The sequence below is a fragment of the Oncorhynchus masou genome, chromosome 17 (genome assembly GCF_036934945.1).
Source record: "Oncorhynchus masou masou isolate Uvic2021 chromosome 17, UVic_Omas_1.1, whole genome shotgun sequence".
NCBI classification, from domain to species: Eukaryota; Metazoa; Chordata; class Actinopteri; order Salmoniformes; family Salmonidae; genus Oncorhynchus; species Oncorhynchus masou.
In genome coordinates, this window is record NC_088228.1 from 22,882,569 (window position 1) to 22,905,337 (window position 22,769).

At 41.1% G+C, this 22,769-nt stretch overlaps 2 protein-coding genes across 3 annotated transcripts in view; both read right to left on the minus strand.

The window, feature by feature from the left end:
- Positions 1–1,601: 1,601 nt before the first annotated feature.
- On the minus strand, positions 1,602–17,216 carry LOC135558714 (tyrosine-protein kinase Lyn-like). The gene is made up of 13 exons (XM_064992770.1): positions 17,082–17,216; positions 9,843–9,979; positions 9,503–9,557; positions 9,240–9,345; positions 8,760–8,858; positions 8,500–8,603; positions 8,157–8,306; positions 7,835–7,987; positions 4,586–4,768; positions 4,327–4,403; positions 3,342–3,495; positions 2,898–3,029; positions 1,602–2,515 (listed from the first exon to the last, which is right to left on the minus strand). Exons 2-13 carry the CDS (start codon positions 9,972–9,974, stop codon positions 2,313–2,315), a joined length of 1,548 nt encoding a protein of 515 aa, XP_064848842.1. The 5' UTR covers positions 9,975–9,979; positions 17,082–17,216; the 3' UTR covers positions 1,602–2,312.
- A 3,132-nt stretch (positions 17,217–20,348) lies between these two features.
- tgs1 (trimethylguanosine synthase 1) overlaps positions 20,349–22,769 on the minus strand; it is a 17,476-nt gene continuing 15,055 nt past the window's right edge. For both annotated transcript variants that reach the window (XM_064992772.1, XM_064992771.1), the window contains 2 exons: positions 22,543–22,621; positions 20,349–20,663 (listed from right to left, as the gene is read on the minus strand). In XM_064992772.1, coding sequence (XP_064848844.1) covers positions 20,550–20,663; positions 22,543–22,621 — 193 coding nt within the window. In that variant the 3' untranslated portion in view covers positions 20,349–20,549. The remainder of the gene's footprint in view (positions 20,664–22,542; positions 22,622–22,769) is intronic.

The following is a 22,769-nucleotide window of genomic DNA, read 5'->3' on the forward strand; positions in this document are numbered from 1 at the left end:
TAGATGTCAAGAGACTACAAAAGAAAATGCAAAAGTGTCCCCCTTATTCCGAATTCACCCTGCTTTTTCCCCCATAGAGAATAATAGAGGGCATTATTGCCCAAAAGCCTGTTTTAGCATGGGCAGCACCATTAAGGACTTTGACCATTTTGAAATAGTCAACTGGGTGGGACTTCCTATGGGTTATGGAAGGAACACATGATTCCATCCAGGTCATCAGGAGGGATCCGACAATTAATTGTACTAGTTTGAGCAAACATTCCATAACTGCAGTAAATGGCAGTAAATCTCCGACCTTGGCTTTATACCTGTTCAAACAGCACACTCTAGGGGGCAGTAAATCTCCGACCTTGGCTTTATACCTGTTCAAACAGCACACTCTAGGGGGCAGTAAATCTCCGACCTTGGCTTTATACCTGTTCAAACAGCACACTCTAGGGGGCAGTAAATCTCCGACCTTGGCTTTATACCTGTTCAAACAACACACTGCAGGGGGCAGTAAATCTCCGACCTTGGCTTTATACCTGTTCAAACAACACACTCCAGGGGGCAGTAAATCTCCGACCTTGGCTTTATACCTGTTCAAACAACACACTCCAGGGGGCAGTATACAACCTTTCAGTTTGTTTACCAACTCATAGAAGCAGTAGAAAATAACATTGACTTCTTAAAAATGGAGATGGCCTCTAGAGAGAGCAATAGAAATGGCGTCTTTTTGTGGGCACTAACAGAAGCTGACTTCGCCATGGCCCGTTAGTCAAAGCCTATGGGGAAATGTTTTTTGTTGCATGGTTTCATTTAAACCCAGGAAAAAAAGGTCTGTGGTAAAGACAGGCTTAGGAAATCTTATATATTTTGTTCTATGAAATGATCTTCATTTATGTAATCAAAACAAGCACACAAAGCGCACAGTCTTCATAATTCATAAAGGTCATGTTAACTGACTGATATGATCTCATAAAACAAAACGTACACTGAGTGTACAAAACATTAGGAACACCTTCCTTTATATTGAGTTGCACCCCTCCCCAGAACCGCCTCAATGCGTTGTTCAAAGGCACTCAAGTAGTTGGTTTTACCCATTCACCCTCTGAATGGCAACACAATCCTTCTTTAACTTGACCCCTCCCTTTCATCGACATTGAATTGAAGTGGAAATAACAAGTGACATCAATAAGGGATCATAGCTTCCACCTTGATTCACAAGGTCAGTCTCGAGCAGGTGTTCTTAATGTTTTGTATAGTCAGTGGATCAGATCTTCTAAGTCTGAGTTAACCTTATTTTTGGCTTTTTATTCCAAAACCCCATTCATTTCCCACATAGGAATGGCTGAACGAACCAGAGGTACTGGTGCTGCCCATGCACACACAGACGTCATAATGGGACAGATACAATGTTGCGTCGTCTAACTATCTCTGTTTTTTTTCTTCTCCGTACTGAACGCCCTGCTATCAATATCATCTTCCGTGTTTTTGAAGTCCACCAACTCTAATGATCTGCTCCGGAAATCAATTACATCTTCAAATGACATCACACACAACCCCTGGATACCTTTGAAATGGCTGACAGGCTCTACTACTTAAACCACGACCTGGACAAAAATGGTTGATATTTTATTGATTTAGGTCTTTTTGCATTTATTCAGAGCACAGTAATCACACACATGGTCATGTCACTCACATCAATCTCATTGTAAAAAACAACACAACAAATATACGTCACATTAGTAACTTGTTAGACTCTTGTGACAGCCTTACTATTAATATGATTAAACAGAAACATGAACATAGTCCAAAAGATAAGCTGCTTAATATCAATTAATGTACCTTAATGTAACAGCTCAAATAAAAATAGACCTTTATAGTACTGGTCAATCTGCTGATTGAATTCAACAAGCTATGGCTAAAGTTATAATAAATATGTGGTAAATTGTACATTTTGTGCTGTTCAATGTGCTGATTCTTTTTCATGTTTGTAACAGATTCAGTACATTTTATTAATGTGATCATTCTCTGTAAAAAGCCTGCATTGCATTAGTAGGTTTATACTTCAATATGAAGTTGAACTCAAAGGTGAATCTTTAGCTTGCTTAACAAATAAGTAAGCAGTAAACATGTCCGACAATATCTCTCTCGGCGGAATAACCGATTGTTTTGCTGGTGGATTGAAGAAACCAGCACATTAGCAGACATTTTACATCCCAAACTGCACTCTATTCTCCCTATACAGTCCACTACTTTTGACCATAGAGCCCAACAGTAGTGCACTATTAAGGGAATGGGGTGCCATTTGAGACTCAGACATTGACTTCCTACTGCTGCTGTTGGTACTGTCCCTCAGTGGCGGTATAAAAGTCATCCAGGACACTCTGGATGTAGTCAAATGTGGGCCTGTCGTCTGGCTTGCTCTTCCAGCAGGTGGTCATGATGTCATAGAGCTCGTTGGGACAGTTCTCAGGGCGGGGCATTCTATAACCTTTCTGCACTGATGTCATAACTTCACCATTGCTCATCCCTGAAAAAGGAAAACAGGAACAGAAAGAATCAGAAGTGAGAAGAAGCAGCAACTCTGAATAGCAGGTCGACCTAAATTGAAAGAAGCAAACATGACCGATTCTTATGTGGGGAATATGGTTGAGCAATAGTCAGATTTTTTGGTATTTGTTAAGGCATCACAATAAATGCCATCAAAGCAAAAACAGAGGTCTTTTTCTGGAGAAAAAATCTCTATGATCTCTTGCAACATCTTTCATTAACCAGAAGATGGCGATAAATATCTGTGCTCACCTATTATTGAGTGCATTCAAGCTCCAAATTTTGCAGCATGTGGGGAAATCAGTCTTGAGTAGCTAGTCTTAAATATGAACATGTTTGTGTGTAAGGTTGCATGTAATTACCTGGATAAGGTATTTTTCCATAGGTAATGATTTCATACAGGAGGACTCCGAAGGACCACATGTCTGATTTGATAGTGAAGGAGCCAAAGTTGATGGCCTCAGGTGCTGTCCACTTGATGGGAAACTTAGCTCCTGTAATGGACAAACAGATGGCGAAAGACTTTCTGACACTGATATAGGAGGAAACACAAAGTAACGTTACATGCTTGGATTGCTGACAGAAACGTTCTTGTACAAACCAGGCTTGTATTAACTATGCAATATGCACTGATAGCAGTTTTACTTCTGACATTGCTGATATTGACCTCTGCTTCCTGATTGGCATGATTTTTTTTTTATTTTTTTTTACCACAGCCAGTGTTGACTTTGTGGCTATCATAAAAACATTTTGGCCAGTGTAATACTGTACTGACTAATTCTAGCAATGACAGACTGGAAGCTTACCCTCTCTGGCTGTATACTGGTCATCCTCAATGACTCTGGCCAGACCAAAGTCAGCTATTTTACAAAGCAAACTCTCAGACACCAGGACGTTGGCTGTTCTCAGGTCACGGTGGATGTAGTTCTTTTTCTCAATGTACGCCATGCCCTCTGCAATCTGAAAAAGGATGACATTTCCCCCCAGGGATTAATGAAGTACCTAAAATGGAACTCAATTGAGCACTCTACCCATCTCGGTAGAGCTTTGTCTCTCTGACTGACTTGTGTTGTTGTTCCCATAAAACAATACTGAAAAAATGGTTATTAACTAGACTCCTCCTCTTCTGACAAATTCAGTATGGTAATTTGCAATGCTGCATAACATAGTTAATGTGTGTGTTTTACGTCTGGTTCGAATTGAATTCGCTACCAACCATTGGACTTGGTTAGTACTCAACAAGTTTAAGTGAGCTGAGCTGAGTGGTTGTCCAATTGCGGAAAGGGACGACTGGTTAATTTAATAACTGGCATCCTCTTTCACTTTGTATAAGAGGATATGCAACTGTGGTTTGATGCAGTTTTACCCAGAACTAACCATACCTCTGTCAATCATCTAATTTAAAGTGTATTCTGAATTTACCACAACCGGTGTACTGACATGGAATGAGGAATTTTGGTTTATTTTTCATATTTTTTTAGGTAGTTTACTTCTTTGGGGAGGCACGTTATCAATGATACATGTTAATCATCATTTTGTGTATTGACTTTGATTGAAGCACATTTCTTCTTCTTCCATGAGAGAAATACTCTGATCGGTGTGTGTGAGGGACCACTGGATGTTGTTAGTTTGTTGCAACTCATTTGTTAAGTGAAACAAAAACCATGTTCCTCTTTCTGGTTGACCAATGGAAAAAGTGACATCAGCATCTATTTCTTAAAAGGAAACCGTCTATAAAGAGCAATGCGCTTAATCACTGAGACCGAGAGATGTAAGAAGAACATGCATTACCTGTGCAGAAAAATCGATTAGCTTCGGTAGCTGTACTTTGCAGCCCGTCTCACTTTTTAAGAAATCTAAGAGGCTACCTACAAAAGGTAAAGAAACAAAATTGAGGGATAGAAACCAAACCAATGAAAATATAGGTGATTACAGAATACTTATGTAACATCAAATGGTATGTATTGATGAAAACAGTCCATGCTGGCCACATGACAGTGTTTGAAACCAAGAGGTCTGTCTTGTAGGAATTGGACTCAGTGTGTGTTACCATTGGACATGTACTCTGTGATGATGTAGATGGGCTCGATCTTGGTGACGACGGCGTAGAGGCGCACCAGTCTGTCGTGTTGCAGGGTCTTCATCAGGTTAGCCTCCTCCATGAACGCCTCCGCTGACATGGTGCCTGGCTTCAGAGTCTTCACTGCCACCTTGGTCGTGTTGTTGTAGAACGCTGCAGGAGGGATTTGTTCAGTATGAAGTGGAGCTAGATAGAAATTGTACCACCACTGTTTTCTGACCTCTTGGGCCACCTGCTGTATCTTTTTGTCTTTTTTAATTTGAATGACATTTTGATTGGAAGATTTGTCATAAACTGGTGACATTGAATGCATACTGTCTCACATGATTTAGCAACAAGGGAACCAATGCCAGTACTAAGCAGTGTTGTTGGACTCAAGTCCAGATTTTTATGACTCGTAACTCAACTTGCTACATACTAGCTACAACAGCAAATGTTAGAGAGCTGTATTATATACACGAATGTGCAACAGTATAATGAAATTTAGCTGTATAAAATGGTTGGACAGCAACGTATGGGACTACCAAGGAACTTGTGACTCAACTCATGACTTGAGTATAAAGGACTCGGACTCGAAGACTAGGGACTTGGGACGCGACTCGAGTAGTGCACATAGTAAATGCTCAATAAATATCATTGAGGACTTAAGCTGTAACAGTTTACAAAAGTTTTTTTGACAGAGCTAAAAGTAGACAGCGAGGACTCATTTATTAATGAGTATAAAAACGTGGGTATTTATACACACACTTTCCCATGAAGTTCAAATTGTTTCTCCGTGCTCAACTTCTGTTCTTATTGTTCGTTTGGGGGGAAGGGGAGTTTGATTATAATAATGGTAGGTTAATAAAAACATTAAAACGTAGGCCTAATGATAAAAAAATATTGTTTTTCTTACTTTTTATAACTCTGCATTGAGGGGAATGGGCTCGTAAGTAAGCATTTCACTGTAAAGTCTACATCTGTTGTATTCGGCACATGACCAATACATTTTTATTCGATTTTTGCTGATTCTACTGAAGAGTTGTTTAAGTTTACATCCCAAATGGCACCATATTCCCTATATAGTGTACTACTGCTGACCAGTGACCATAGAGCTCTGGTCAAAAGTAGTGAACTGTGTAGGGAATAGGGTGCCATTTGGGATGCATCCTAATAAAGTTAGTATATTACTGACTAACCAGTGGAGTTCAGTCCAAGTTTGAGCATTTTGAACCCTCCATCCAGAATAGCATTTCTTTATCACATAATTCTCCTTCAACTCTGTGTGTCCACCATGCTAGCTGAACAAGCCCTGAACACACCCATCTAAGCCACTTTTAATTCCACCTTGTTTTTTATAGAGAAGAGGAGACTAAACTCTCCAGAGACATAACAAATGCAAGGAGGTGAATGAGAGGAAACAGGACTTTCGACGGCTCCATCTGGCTGGCTGGCTGGCTCACTGTGCCATAGGAAAAACCCTTAATGCCAAAGAGGTCAAAGAAAACGAAGCAAACATCTTTGCGCAGTACAGGAGGCCCTACAGTCCATTTGTATATTTGAAATGCCAACAATTTCCTGCAATTCATCAAGGCCGAGGTGCGGGAAGGTAACACATGAATAATAATGAAATCCAATGCAAATTCGAAGTCAGACACACTCATTTCCTCTACAGATGCCTCTGATAACTGCGCCAACAGTTCCTAGTACCAGTCCCATCCCTCCTCTCTCTAAGGCTGCTAACAATCTCATAGAGACAGAAAGATCAACATTTGACTATAGCTGTCTGTCTCAGCTGCCCTACCCCTGATACTATCACTTTAATGTGGTTTAATTGTATTAAAAAAAGCAATGGAGTGGGCCTCCCGAGTGGCGCAGCGGTCTAAGGTACTGCATCACAGTGCTATAGGCATCACTACAGATCTGGGTTTGATCCTGGGCTGAATCACAAACGGCCGTGACCGGGAGTCCCATAGGGCGGCGCACAATTGGCCCAGCATCATCCAGGTTAGGGGAGGGTTTGACCGGGTGGGGCTTTACTTGGCTCATCGTGCTGTAACGACTCCTTGTGGTGGGCCGGGCACCTGCAGGCTGACCTCGGTCGTAAGGGGAACAGCGTTTCCTCCTACACATTGGTGCGGCTGGCTTCTGGGTTACAAAGCGCAGTTTGGCGGGTCATGTTTCAGAGGACGCATGACTTGACCTTTGCCTCCCATGCCTGTTGGGGAGTTGCAGCGATGAGACAAGATTGAAATTGGGGAGAAAAAAAATGTGCAAGCCAGTCAAGTTCTTACACGCGGATCTCAACAAACCATTTCTGAATGGATCTCGCTTTGTGCACGGGGGCATTGTCATGCTGAAACAGGAAAGGGCCTTCCCCCAAACTGTTGCCACAAAGTTGGAAGCACAGAATCGTCTAAAATGTCATTGTATGCTGTAGCATTAAGATCTCCCTTCACTGGAACTAAGGGGCCTAGCCCGAACCATGAAAAACAGCCCCAGACCATTATTCCTTCTCCACCAAACTTTACAGTTGGCACTATGCATTGGGGTAGGTAGCATTCTCCTGGCATCCGCCAAACCCAGATTTGTCCGCTGGACTGCCAGATGGTGGTGCGTTATTCATCACTCCAGAGAACACGTTTACACTGTTCCAGAGTCCAATGGTGTTGTGCTTTACACCACTCCAGCCGACGATTGGCATTGGGCACGGTGATCTTAGGCTTGTGTGCGGCTGCTCGGCCATGGAAACCCATTTCATAAAGCTCCCTTACAAACAGTTATTGTGCTGACGTTGCTTCCCCAGGCAGTTTGGAACTCGGTCGTGAGTGTTGCAACCAAGAACAGATTATTTTTTACTCGCTACGCACTTCAGCACTCTGCAATCCCGTTCTGTGAGCTTGTGTGGTTTACCACTTCTTGGCCGAGCCATTGTTGCTCCTAGACGTTTCCACTACACAATAACAGCACTTAGAGTTGACCGGGGCAGCTCTAGCAGGACAGAAATTTGACAAACTGACTTATTGGAGAAGTGGCATCCTATGACAGTGCCATGTTGAAAGTCACTGAGCTCTTCAGTAAGGCACTTCTACTGCCAATGTTTGTCTATGAAGATTGCATGGCTGTGTGCTCGATTTGATACACCTGTCCGCAATGGGTGTGGTTTAAATAGCCGAATCCACTAATTTAAAGGTGGGTTTGCATACTTTTGTATATATAGTGTATCTTTCATTGACTCACCCATCCACACTTCTCCAAACTGTCCTGCTCCCAGCTTCTTCACCATCTTGATGGACTCCTTGGAGATCTCCCAGGCATCTTTGTCCCATGGCTTCTGAGCTTCGGGTTTATCACACGGCTTCTCCAGCTTTCGACAGAGACCATCTGATTGTTCTGACAATCACACCACAAACTGATGTTGAGACATAGCAGCATGGCCTTACTATATTATTTAGACATTATATTCTTTTAGTAAATAGAGAAGTTGAAGGACGCCAAGAGAAAATGAAATGTCTTAGTTTTGTGCAACATTACAGGTGGGCTCAAATACAGTGGTACTCACTGTAATAATGTTTTATCATGCTGCCAATGTCAGGGAATGTGATTTTAGGAGAGATGTAGAAGCCGCCATTATCCAGCGTGCGGATCTTATAATGTTTTACAGCGTTTATTCCCTGGGCATCCACATCTCTGATAGACATGGAATAACTTCCTGATGAAGAGAAACACAATCACTATCACACTCATACGTTCAGACATCCAAATGCAATACAGTGAATAATATGTCAAATAATAATATATTCCATTTAGCAGCTGCTTTTATCCAAAACGACTTAGTCAAGCGTGCATAAATTATTTGACGTATAGGAATCATGGACAAGTTATTTTCATTAGTGGGTCCTTACCTTTTGATGTCTCACTCTCACGAATGAGGTAAGAGCCCGCTTTGTTAGCAGGGGCCAAAAGTTGTCTTTCTGCGTCCTTCCTTGTAATATCCTTGAAAAACCATCTACGCGGAAGACAATATTATAGTGACACAATTGATACATCCAAACTTCCCCTGAAATGAATGAAATAACAGCTATGTGCTTCTATTAACGGTGGATAGAAAGCCTTGTTGGCTCTGAGAGAAATGTGCAAAAGTCATTATGATAACGACACTCACTCCTCTGTCTCCATGGTGTTGGCCTCGGCAACATAATTGGAGGGTATGAACCCTTCTTTCTTAGTGGTCAGAGACCGAGCCTTCCACCATTCACCATGCCTGAAAACAGTTATGATTCAGGATGTTAATGAAGGAAGGGACACAATCTACTCTTAGGGAAAAAAGGGTTCCAAAAGGGTTATTCGGATGCCCCCATAGGAGAACCCTATTTGGTTCCAATGAGAACCCTTTTGGGTTCCATGTAGAACTCTCTGGAAATAGTGCTACATGGACCCCCAAAGGGTTCTACCCGGAACCGAAAAGGGTCCTCCTATGGGGACATCCGAAGGTTCTAGATAGTGTACTATTCAATGATGACACCGTAAATCATCTTTGTATAAAATGATTGCGCAAACAATATTCCTCTTCGTCCAACATTGTGTTGGTTTATGTATAAAATCCAACACACTCAAATGTAATATATGGAGAACAGGCACTTACTCTTCAAGAACCTTAAGCCTTTCGCCCTTCTTGAATCCCAAATCGTCTGGATGTATTGCATCATATGGGTATATTGCAATAGCTATTTTACCAGACTCGCTTTGCTCTGTGTTAGAAAAGAGAGACAGTTGGAACACACTTCTCTTGCAATCAAATGTTATTGGAATATTGCAATGCACTGCAAAAGAAATGGAACCATCATACAATATTTGCTCTGCATCATTACTGTAACAATGTGCGATAAAGAAATGCAACAAGCATACCTTCCATTTTCATGAATACCTGACCAGGCAGGAGACCTCCAGGAGGTGAGTTACGCTGTATCAAGATATAATTTCGTATCATAACTTCTGGACAGTAGTTTGACAAAATGTTATGGCGTTATTGTGCTAATCTATGAAAAATAGTTTGCATCTAAGGTGAAGAGATGGTGAAAGAGAGAAATGTGTGCTATTTCACCCATTTAAAAAAAAAAAATAATAATAATAATAATTTGGTACACTTTTCAATATTTGAAGATTCATCAACAATACACTTGAACCAATTTTGTCAGTTGTTTCCAGGTCAGGGATTTTTGGTAGTGATTACAAAACTACTACTTACTGTAGCACTTGCTTTAATGGAGGTGCGATCTCTCAAATTTACAGTTTGATCGGGACGTATTGGCTGTCGGTTCTTGCCATCAAGGACACCTCCATTCAGACCGGCATTCAGCTTGGATTTTTTACAACCCATATTGCCTATTGGGATAGACACAGAAGCTAACTTTAATGTATTGACTTCATCTTTCTCATTGGTTCGTACCACAGACACACAGCATTTGGAACAAGGCTTAACTATTCATGATCTCTATATTCCTGCAAAAGGCCCATAAGGAAAGAGGGATGGGAAACATAACGAAGATGACTATCAAGACTCATACATCAAACAGAAGATTAACACTGTGTGTGTGTGTGTGTGTGTTAGAAGTGTTCATGACCGACTGTACACAAATGACCACTGCTCATAAACACAGATTACTTGTTATTAAGTAAAGTAGAACTGCAGTAGTTTGGGACTAAGTTACTATGACAGTGGACAGCAGAGTTTCTGACAGTGCACTGATCAGGAGTCAACTGTGCCAATACACTAAAATATCTAACTATTTATTTGCTGTAGTATTGATAGCACACAACCTAGCACAGATCAAAGCCTCACTCACTCATTTAACGTTTATTCATTCGCAAACATTAACAGGCATTATCAAGTGTTTTTTACTTGTTTTTTTTTAAATGTCCTTCTGCATTGTTAGGCTTTGAGATTGAAAATCGAATCATTTGTAGACAGTGCACATACAGAATCTGAGCAACAAGCCTGTATAAACTAAGTATGGATCTTTGATTTAGGCTCTTTGTCTGAACAAGTGGGCTCAGGTAGACGTGGTCTCTCGGGAGTTAACCTCTCCTGTACTACACCACTTGAAGCAGCGGTGTCTGCAAATTAATTTACACCGCAATATAGAAGCAAGTGGGGTTTGAGCAGCAGTGGTCGTGTACAGAATCTCACACTCACACAGTGGAGTTGGGAGCACTATACTGTAAAGGTCACAATCTTAGATATGTTACATTGTCGGCTGTGTAGATTAATACCATAGACATAAGATACAGGTAGACAACTGCTATCTAACAGCAGAAAACAGGGTTGTACAACCAGCTCACTGAGGCCAGGGGTAACGCATGATTTTCTGTCACAACACGTTCACACATTCCAATGACAAAGCTCTGTGTCCAGGGGAATTCTCCAAGGATTTCGGTTATAAATAGTCACATCATGAGCTACAAAATAATATAATTAACACAGTAGGCCTATTGCTTGATCCTAAACTATTGTGTTACTAACACTGAGGGGGAGAGAAATATGGATTTATTAACTAGGTCAGTCAAAATTAGACTGATGTAAGGTATTCTTCTTCCTTGACGAAACTGAACTCATTTGATGTTTCCTCAAACGTTGGACCCCTAAAACAAGGCACAACATTTGACCTAGTCTTGTCTTTCATGTACCCCAAATGGAAGCTAAATCAGAAACTAGATTTCAAATTAGAAATGTCCTTGTTTTGCATTGTTCTCCAATAATGAACATCTGATTTGCGAACGATGGCATTTGGTTGTACTAATGCACTGTTGTTGAATGATGAGGACAATGCATTAGACCATTGAGCAAATATATAACTATGACTAAAAAAAATCAATCAACACCTCTAGTGCTCTGGATGAAATGCTGAAAAACAAACCCGACCACTGTTAGGTGCCACAGTGCTGTGGCTGTATTTCTAGATGATGGACAGGATACAGGCTCCAGATAGATTAAAATAACTATACAGAGGCTACGTGCTACTGTGGTTTCTGCACACTTCCTCATTTGACAAGCAACTGCCTTTTGCAAGGAAAAACCCTCTCTGCATAATGTATTTCTCAACCAAGTCTGGGGTTTTGGTTTCATGACAACTATTATTCTATTTTCTTTAGGAATTAATTTAGTTAAACATGCAAAAAAGTTGAATTACATTGAATAATGTTGAATAAATGCATACATTAATGAAAATAAACGTAAAGATGGAATCCACAGTTGGCGGAAACAGCACCACTGGCCGCCCCACCACTGCTGTTGCCTTTGCTGCCGAGCTGAGGAGCATTACACAGCAGGTAAAACAAACGCAGCACTTGCTGTGCTCGTCTATCACGCGAGCAATGATGTCTGAGGGGAAAAAAGTGTTTGTTGTTTGCAGTAACTTCTTTTGTTGTTTTAATATTGCAAACGGACGTGGCTGTTTCACCATTAAGGATTCCAGCTGTAAACCATGCCTCACACACTTGGATAGGCCTAGATTAGTGGAAGGCACAGTGTGTGTGGGCATGTGCACAGCTGGTGTGTCAATCACACCAATAGACTTCACATCCTTGTACCTGTTCCAATATGGTGTTTATGAGAGCACAGGCAGCACCACTGGGGCCATCTCCATTTTGAAGTAGTCCTTTTTCTTCTTCTACTACTTCTGAGTTGGCAAACAAACTGAAAGGTTGTATACTGTCACCTGGAGAGGGTTGTTTGAACAGGTGTAAAGCCACATTTGGAGATTTACTGGCAATTGCAGTTATGAAATGTTTGCTCATGAGTATAATTAATTTCCTGGTGACCTGGATGGAATTATGTGACCCTTCCGTAACCCATATCTATCTCGATAACCATGTTTACATGTGCACACTAGTGGAAAAAAGTACCCAATTGTCATACTTGAGTAAAAGTAAAGATACAGTGCCTTGCAAAAGTATTCGGCCCCCTTGAACTTTGCGACCTTTTGCCACATTTCAGGCTTCAAACATAAAGATATAAAACTGTATTTTTTGTGAAGAATCAACAACAAGTGGGACACAATCATGAAGTGGAACGACATTTATTCGGAACGACATTTGGCCGTGCAAAATTATTCAGCCCCCTTAAGTTAATACTTTGTAGCGCCACCTTTTGCTGCGATTACAGCTGTAAGTCGCTTGGGGTATGTCTCTATCAGTTTTGCACATCGAGAGACTGATTTTTTTTCCCATTCCTCCTTGCAAAACAGCTCGAGCTCAGTGAGGTTGGATGGAGAGCATTTGTGAACAGCAGTTTTCAGTTCTTTCCACCGATTCTTGATTGGATTCAGGTCTGGACTTTGACTTGGCCATTCTAACACCTGGATATGTTTATTTTTGAACCATTCCATTGTAGATTTTGCTTTATGTTTTGGATCATTGTCTTGTTGGAAGACAATGACAGGTCTTTTGCAGACTCCATCAGGTTTTCTTCCAGAATGGTCCTGTATTTGGCTCCATCCATCTTCCCATCAATTTTAACCATCTTCCCTGTCCCCGCTGAAGAAAAGCAGGCCCAAACAATGATGCTGCCACCACCATGTTTGACAGTGGGGATGGGTGATGAGCTATGTTGCTTTTACGCCAAACATAACGTTTTGCATTGTTGCCAAAAAGTTCAATTTTGGTTTCATCTGACCAGAGCACCTTCTTCCACATGTTTGGTGTGTCTCCCAGGTGGCTTGTGGCAAACTTTAAACAACACTTTTTATGGATATCTTTAAGAAATGGCTTTCTTCTTGCCACTCTTCCATAGAGCCCAGATTTGTGCAATATATGACTGATTGTTGTCCTATGGACAGAGTCTCCCACCTCAGCTGTAGATCTCTGCAGTTCATCCAGAGTGATCATGGGCCTCTTGGCTGCATCTCTGATCAGTCTTCTCCTTGTATGAGCTGAAAGTTTAGAGGGACGGCCAGGTCTTGGTAGATTTGCAGTGGTCTGATACTCCTTCCATTTCAATATTATCGCTTGCACAGTGCTCCTTGGGATGTTTAAAGCTTGGGAAATCTTTTTGTATCCAAATCCGGCTTTAAACTTCTTCACAACAGTATCTCGGACCTGCCTGGTGTGTTCCTTGTTCTTCATGATGCTCTCTGCGCTTTTAATGGACCTCTGAGACTATCACAGTGCAGCTGCATTTATACGGAGACTTGATTACACACAGGTGGATTGTATTTATCATCATTAGTCATTTAGGTCAACATTGGATCATTCAGAGATCCTCACTGAACTTCTGGAGAGAGTTTGCTGCACTGAAAGTAAAGGGGCTGAATAATTTTGCACGCCCAATTTTTCAGTTTTGGATTTGTTAAAAAAGTTTGAAATATCCAATAAATGTCGTTCCACTTCATGATTGTGTCCCACTTGTTGTTGATTCTTCACAAAAAAATACAGTTTTATATCTTTATGTTTGAAGCCTGAAATGTGGCAAAAGGTCGCAAAGTTCAAGGGGGCCGAATACTTTCGCAAGGCACTGTACCTTAATAGAAAATGATTCAAGTAAAGGTGAAATTCACCCAGTAAAATACTACTTGATTAAAAGTCTAAAATAATTTGTTTTTTATAAATACTTAAGTATCAAAAGTAAAAGTAATTGCTAAAATATACTAAAAGTATAGTAAAAGTGTAAATAATTTCAAATTCCTCATTAAGAGAACCTGATGCCACCATTCTAGTTTTTATTTCATTTACAGAGAGTCAGGGGCATGCTCCAACACTCGGACATAATTTACAGAGAGTCAGGGGCATGCTCCAACACTCGGACATAATTTACAGAGAGTCAGGGGCATGCTCCAACACTCGGACATCATTTACAGAGAGTCAGGGGCATGCTCCAACACTCGGACATCATTTACAGAGAGTCAGGGGCATGCTCCAACACTCGGACATCATTTACAGAGAGCCAGGGGCATGCTCCAACACTCGGACATAATTTACAGAGAGCCAGGGGCATGCTCCAACACTCGGACATCATTTACAGAGAGTCAGGGGCATGCTCCAACACTCGGACATCATTTACAGAGAGTCAGGGGCATGCTCCAACACTCGGACATAATTTACAGAGAGTCAGGGGCATGCTCCAACACTCGGACATAATTTACAGAGAGTCAGGGGCATGCTCCAACACTCGGACATAATTTACAGAGAGTCAGGGGCATGCTCCAACACTCGGACATAATTTACAGAGAGTCAGGGGCATGCTCCAACACTCGGACATCATTTACAGAGAGTCAGGGGCATGCTCCAACACTCGGACATAATTTACAGAGAGTCAGGGGCATGCTCCAACACTCGGACATCATTTACAGAGAGTCAGGGGCATGCTCCAACACTCGGACATCATTTACAGAGAGTCAGGGGCATGCTCCAACACTCGGACATCATTTACAGAGAGTCAGGGGCATGCTCCAACACTCGGACATCATTTACAGAGAGTCAGGGGCATGCTCCAACACTCGGACATAATTTACAGAGAGTCAGGGGCATGCTCCAACACTCGGACATAATTTACAGAGAGCCAGGGGCATGCTCCAACACTCGGACATAATTTACAGAGAGCCAGGGGCATGCTCCAACACTCGGACATAATTTACAGAGAGTCAGGGGCATGCTCCAACACTCGGACATAATTTACAGAGAGCCAGGGGCATGCTCCAACACTCGGACATAATTTACAGAGAGCCAGGGGCATGCTCCAACACTCGGACATAATTTACAGAGAGTCAGGGGCATGCTCCAACACTCGGACATCATTTACAGAGAGTCAGGGGCATGCTCCAACACTCGGACATAATTTACAGAGAGCCAGGGGCATGCTCCAACACTTGGACATAATTTACAGAAAGCCAGGGGCATGCTCCAACACTCAGACATCATTTACAGAAAGCCAGGGGCATGCTCCAACACTCAGACATCATTTACAGAAAGCCAGGGGCATGCTCCAACACTCAGACATCATTTACAGAGAGCCAGGGGCATGCTCCAACACTCAGACATCATTTACAGAGAGCCAGGGGCATGCTCCAACACTCGGACATAATTTACAGAGAGCCAGGGGCATGCTCCAACACTCGGACATCATTTACAGAGAGCCAGGGGCATGCTCCAACACTCGGACATCATTTACAGAGAGCCAGGGGCATGCTCCAACACTCAGACATCATTTACAGAGAGCCAGGGGCAGACTCCAACACTCAGACATTATTTGCAAATGAAGAATGTGTGTTTAGTGAGTCTGCCAAATCAGAGGCAGTTGGGATGACTAGGGATGTTCTCTTGATAAGTGTGTGAATTAGACTATTTTCCTGTCCTCCTAAGCATTCAAAATGTAATGAGTATTTTTGGGTGTCAGGGAAAATGTATAAAGTGAATTAGGAATGTAGTGAAGTAAAAGTAGTCATAAACAATTACCCCAAAAAGCTTGTATCCCGGTTATGAGAAACCTGGATAAAATGCCTGAGATATTCTGATCTTAGACAATTTACGCAGGCTCAGTTACACATATCATGGGTGTTATGTGATGTTTCATCTGATTGTCAAACAAATTACTTCAAAAAGTAGGCTACCTGCACAGTTTGATCCACCATAATTCCATTACAATTAATTTTGCTGATACTCCTTACTGGACCATATAGCCTACAATTAAACACGTTTCTGATAAAACTTCAGTTTGTCTTGGGTGCATATTTTACGTGTTTGAAATACTGTCTGCTTGCACAGCATTGTCAAAGATAACACATTACAAGTGCATTCAGCATTTTCTCAAGAGATGATGAAAGAAAGCATTCTCCACTCCTGTACCCGAGACAGTAACATTTATTATATAAATTTACTGCAAGAAATGCATAATTCTGCAGGAGTTAATATGCAGGAGTTAGGCTTAGTCAGTGTTCATATTTTAGTTACTCTTCCATTTAACCCATATGAACTTAAATTATGAATATTCTGTTTATTCATGGTACAGGGATACTCATGAGCGGGATATCAAAGTTGCATGTAAACCGTTAATCCCGAATAAAACGTTAAGCGGGATATGAGCTACTTCAGAATGCTGTGCGCATGTAAACGTGGTCACAGACCACACCATCGGGAAATCTGAGCCGGCTGGAGGAGGTGATGGGAACCTGCTTTTAAACACCCATATTTTTCGGAAATAATGTGTTACATCCTAAAACATGCAACATTTAAAACATAGGCAAAGCCCTGGTTTGTACAGACAGACCAATTTCTTTAGACAGATGTTTAAGAACAATTGTAACTTGTGCATTCGGCTCAGTGGACAGTATTTTTTTTTTTTTTTAATATAGCGAAATGTGGACAACGTTCCCAAACAAATTGACTAGCGTAATTTTATTTCTATAAACATTAAGACTTGTTTGATAAAAAAACTATAGACAAAGAATAAATAATTTAGGTTAATAGAACACATAATAATATAGGCTAGATTTACCTGTCAAGTTTCACTAGTTGGAGAAGCGACTGAGCGGCTAATTCAAATAAAGACAAACGTTAGTAATCCTCAACTTTTGTATGTCTTGCTCGTTATTAGAGCTGCCAATGGACTGTGAAATTCAACAGAATGAGGAACTTCATATGCTAAATGGTTGGGATTTTTGTTTTTACTGTAACTTCCTGGTACAATGTTCCGTTTTGCCCAATGTATTTGCATAATTGCTTACCAACTGAACACATTTGAAAGTCGAGGCCATTTGAGGTCAAAGTCATATTTACTACATTATCTTTATGTACACTGGATTTTTTTGTTTTATAACAATCACAGGTACTACAATGTATGAAATGGACTGAGGGGACATTGTGGAACTGAACAGTCAGCCAAAACAAACTATTGATTTCCCCAGAACAGTGGTTCCCAAACTTTTTATAGTCTGTACCCCTTAAAACATTCAACCTCCAGCTGCGTCCCCCCTCTAGCACCAGGGTCAGCACACTCTCAAATGTTGTTTTTTGCCATCATTGTAAGCCTGCCACACAAATACTATACGATACATTTACTAAACATAAGAATGAGTGAGTTTGTCACAACCCGTCTTGTGGGAAGTGACAGCTCTTATAGGATCAGGGCAAAAATAATATTATAATAATCAATAATTTTGCTCTTTATTTAGTCAACTTAAATATAAACCTTATTTGTTCATCAAAAATGGTGAATGAGAAGGGTGTGCTTGTGTAACTGTTGTGAAATGGCTAGCTATGTAGCGGGGTGCCCGCTAATAGCGTTTCAATCGGTGACGTCACTCGCTCTGAGACCATGAAGTAGTTGTTCCCTTTGCTATACAAGGGCTATGGCTTTTGTGGAGCGATGGGTAACGATGCTTCGGGGGTGTCGGTTGTTGATGTGTGCAGAGGGTCCCTGGTTCGAGCCCAAGTAGGGCGAGGAGAGGAACAGAAGCAATACTGTTACACTTGAAAGGATGTACATAACTCAATGCAATTTTGGGTTGTATTGAAGAGTCTGTCTTAAATAATTTTCCACGCAGTCTGTGCCTGTATTTAGTTTTCATGCTAGTGAGGGCTGAGAATCCACTCTCACATTGGTACGTGGTTACAAAGGGCATCAGTGTCTTAACGGCGCGATTTGCCAAGGCAAGAAACTCTGAGTGCAGCCCAATCCAGAAATCTGGCAGTGGCTTCTGATTAAATTCAATTTTCACAGAACCGCGTGTTGCAATTTCGATGAGGCTCTCTTGTTCAGATATCGGTAAGTGGACTGGAGACAGGTCATGAAAGGGATAACGAATCCAGTTTGTGTCTTCCGTTTCGGAGAAGTACCTGCATATTTGCGCAACCAGCTGTAATATTTGTGTTGTGGAGAAATGACCAGGCAGGAGACGGGAGTACAGTTAGTTTTCGTTTAGTGGAAACCCCTCGTGCTCTACAGTTCCCGGCACCCCAGTGCGCATGTGCATTTCCTATTAGGTGTAGTAACGTAACACTGCCGTAATGCATTACTGCTTAGTAACAGCACAGTAACTAATATAAACAGATGTAGATCCCAGATACTACACCAGCTCACTCAGGTGCTTCGCTATATCACATGACATTGTATATAAGCTTGAGTTAATTTGCACACACTAAATCATACAATGATGAAAAAACCTGTGTGTTGTCCTTGATAATGCAGAAAAAGAGCTCCAACTTCTTAATCATAGCCTAAATTTTGTCCCCCACATTGAATAGTTGCAATCCTAGATTCAGATCATTCAGGCAAGAAGAAACATCATGAAGATCAGCCAGTCGTGTGAGAAACTCATCACGCAAGTGGTCAGACAAGTGAAAATTATGGTCAGTAAATAAAACTTTAAGCTCTTCTCTCAATTTAAAAAAGTGTCAATACTTTGCCCCTCGATAACCAGCGCACTTCTGTATGTTGTAAAAGCGTTACATGGTTGCTGCCCATATCATTGCATAATGCAGAAAATACGAGAGTTCAGGGGCCTTGTGAACTTAAAGTTAATAAACCAATTAGGAACATTTGGGCAGCCTTGATGCAATATTTTGAACAGAAATGCAATGGTTCAATGGATCAGTCTAAACATTGCATGTACACTGCCATCTAGTGGCCAAAATCTAAATTGTGACTGGGCTGGATTAATACATTATGGCCTTTCTCTTGCATTTCAAAGATGGTACAAAAAAAAATATATTTTACTACATGTGTTATATTCTCCTACCTTAATTTCACATTTCCACAAACTTCAAGGTGTTTCCTTTCAAATGGTATCAAGAATATGCAGATCCTTGCTTCAGGTCCTGAGCTACAAGAGGTTAGTTTTGGTTATGTCATTTTAGGAGAAAAATTGAAAAAAAAGGGTCCGATCCTTAAGTTAACCATTTTCACTGTAGTGTCCAAAATGTCTTTCAAGCTGTCAGGCATTCCCTTGGCAGCAAGAGCCTCTTGGTGGATGTTGCAGTGTACCCAAATGGCATCATCTGTCTCCCTGTCATGGATTTTGCGCAGATACAAACACATATTGACTACCAAAGTCCATTTAATGTCACAAAGCTGTTCAGTACTTTAAAAATATCCTCTCCTGTTGTCCTGGTTTCCAGTGGTTTGTAGAAGAGGATGATCCTTAATTGACCCCACATAAATGTAACGGACATATACCAGGAGCTGTGCCAGGCCTGCCACGTCTGTTGACTCATCCAGCTGTAACACATAGAATTCACTGGCTTGTATACGAAGCAGCCATTGTCTGTAGCTTTTTGTGCCTTTAAAAAAAAAATTATTTAGGAAAATCTAAATGGACTGTTTGAAAATGTAAATCACATTTTCATTTGGCGTACCCCTGGGGGGAATAGCCGTACACCAGTTTGGGAATAGCCGCCCCAAACATTTTGATTGTCTGCTTAGATATGCATCCAGATATATCCTTCGGTAGGCAGGCCCAGGCTTGGGTGTCAGTGTGACAGAGGGAGCTACTAGGATATCAACACATCAGCTCAACTGAAGCCGAATCAAAAATGGGGCTCAACTGTTGGCCAGGCCACAGAATGACAGCAGGTCTGGTTGCGTTTGTGGTCACTGCTGTGCGGGGTGGGGGGGCTGAGCTCACAGATAGAGCCCCATCTGTGGACCCAAGTACCACTCTGTGCTGGCTGGCTATACTCTGATGCCCATCTATCTATGCATATCTAGTGTGTAGATAACAACATTTGAATGTATTTCCACAAAAAGACAATGTTGAGAACCAGGCAATGTAAAACAGCATAGTTAGCTTTAATACAAAAATAGATGATGCAACAAAATGTGTCTTTTGAAAAATAAAAGCAGTAAAACGTGTATAACCACATGGCCAGACTAACACAAAACATCTGATGGGATGTCTACACATCATCATGCACTAAACAAAAACTGGCCTCAAATAGATCAGGTTTACCATTAGGTCAAATAAAACTAGCAATCTGATTTAATCAAATTACCAAAATATGCAGTTATTGTCTTTAACTTGTTGTTGAGAAAGTTCTGTTCCACCTCTACTCTCCCACCAGGCCCTGCAAGAGAGGCGATCTGGAACCCAACCATAAAAATAAAACATTGTTACTATACTAATTACAAGTCCGAGTCATTGACATGAACATTTATTATATAGAAAAAAAATCAGCACCTTGATTTATAATGGAAAGTTTTTCAATGAAAAGTTCAATGAAAAGTAATGTAATAGATTTGTATGTAAATCTAGTACACTGTATGGTTCAACATCCCTGTCTGTTGTTCAGTGCACAAAGCTGGCAAGTTATTATTTACAATTCAGATTTCTTTTCACTAATTGGTCTTTTGACCAATCAGATCAGCTCTGAAAAAGGCCTGATGTGATTGGTCAAAAGCCCATTTAGTGGAAAAAGGATCTGAATTGGGGTGCCTATAAACTCCGCCCTGTTTGCTAAACCACAGTAACAGTTCTGACAATAACAGTAAAGGCCAAACAGAGCCAGACCTAAATACATATTTTCATTTAACTAACCTTAGTCAGATCCACCACAATCAAACCCCTCTAGAGAATGAAACAAAAAAACAACAATACTCACTAACTCGGACTAAAATAAATAGGGGCCTCGTGCCAATTCGCAAATAGTATTTTGATCAACTGGGTGGCTTGGGTCAATGTAGTTCTATACACTCCCCTCTGTATTTATTTGGACAGTGACGCTACTTTTCTTTCTTCTACGTCTTTCTGCCTCAACTTTCTCACTCATCATTCACAATTAATGCATAATTATGCATAACCATGGTACCATCAACATTAATGTAGAAGTGTTCAGAAACATCTTCTATTCTAGCTTAAAATAAGTGACAATGCATTATTCACCATTCAGTTCCTATTGGGCAAAACATAACTGGAAATACAACCAAAACAAGCTTTGAATGCAAGTTCGTAGAGTGGCAAGTGATGTTGTCATTGTGTACTATGGGACCAAATAGTAAACGTTTGACTACTTTTAATACACTATGTGAATTTGGCCAAATACTTATGACTTCTTCAAAAGGGGGGACTAGATACAGGTAAAACAGATGTATAAAAATACCCTAAAATAAAAAGGTGACATTCTGTACTGTTCACATGAAACAATCCCAAATCCTGGGGAATATATCCAAATTTAAATATTTTAGCCTCCTTGACCAAATAAATACGGAGTGGAGTGTGCTTCTTCTATACTCATGCTTATCTTCTGATAACAGCCACCATGGACTTAGCTTTAATAGTAGCAAGCAGACTCAAAATAGTTAGATATGCCACTGCTAAATAAGTAGGTCAATAGGTGACCAAATTAGGTGACAGCATGCTTTGTTAGACTGCTGATAACATGCATGATGGCATAATGAAATCATAAGGCCTATGTAGCCTTTCCCAGCTCTGGGAGCCTTTGATCAGACAGTGAGAACACTCACAGCCACGGGATAGCACAGAGATGGGCAACCAAGTAAATAAAGGAGAAGTATGGGCATTCCCCAAAACATGCCCAGTAGAGGCTCAGCTGGGCAGGCAGGCGCCTGGCATCATCAGCGCTGACTCCGGCTATGTCCTAACCTTTCCTGAACGGTGCACTTGCACATTTTCTTGCCTGGATTCATCAAATGGTGACAACTCCCTCTAGCCAATCCTTACACCAATCCAATGACGAGGAATGCGCAAGTACACACTTCGGGATAAAGGTGGTGAATTGGGATGCAGCTTTGATCCTCTTCCATAAAAGGAGCCCTGCAGAAACTTCACACTTCTATAGGCCTTCAGACTGTACTGCTGTACTCTAATTTACACTGAAATATCAACAAATAGAAATGTATCTTGAATCAATCGTACCCAAGCATGACTAGCATGCACAAAGACTCAACATCCAAACATGAGTTGCAAACCACCAATACTCCTCCACTTGTCCATACAACCTACCTGATCCATGTCTGCATTTCGTGGGAGGAAGTACACAATATTATCAGATATCATTTTGGACAACCTGAAAATGTCAAAAGTATTAACAGTTAAGGGAAACAGTGTTTAACTCTTCTACGACAACGTAATAGAACGCGACAATGCATGTGGAATATAAAAAGATGGCAAACTCAGATTGGCAAGCAAAGACCAACCCACAAACAAAACTAACTGCACACCCCAAGTTC

What these genes read in the sequence shown, in the direction of transcription:
- LOC135558714 (XM_064992770.1), bottom strand. Translation starts at nt 9,974, where the DNA reads ATGGGTTGTAAAAAATCCAAGCTGAATGCCGGTCTGAATGGAGGTGTC. An exon ending in AGGCTTAAGGTTCTTGAAGA is followed by an intron (nt 8,859 to 9,239) that starts GTAAGTGCCTGT and finishes AACTGTTTTCAG; the next exon opens with GCATGGTGAATGGTGGAAGG. An exon ending in GTTTGGAGAAGTGTGGATGG is followed by an intron (nt 4,769 to 7,834) that starts GTGAGTCAATGA and finishes TCCCTCCTGCAG; the next exon opens with CGTTCTACAACAACACGACC.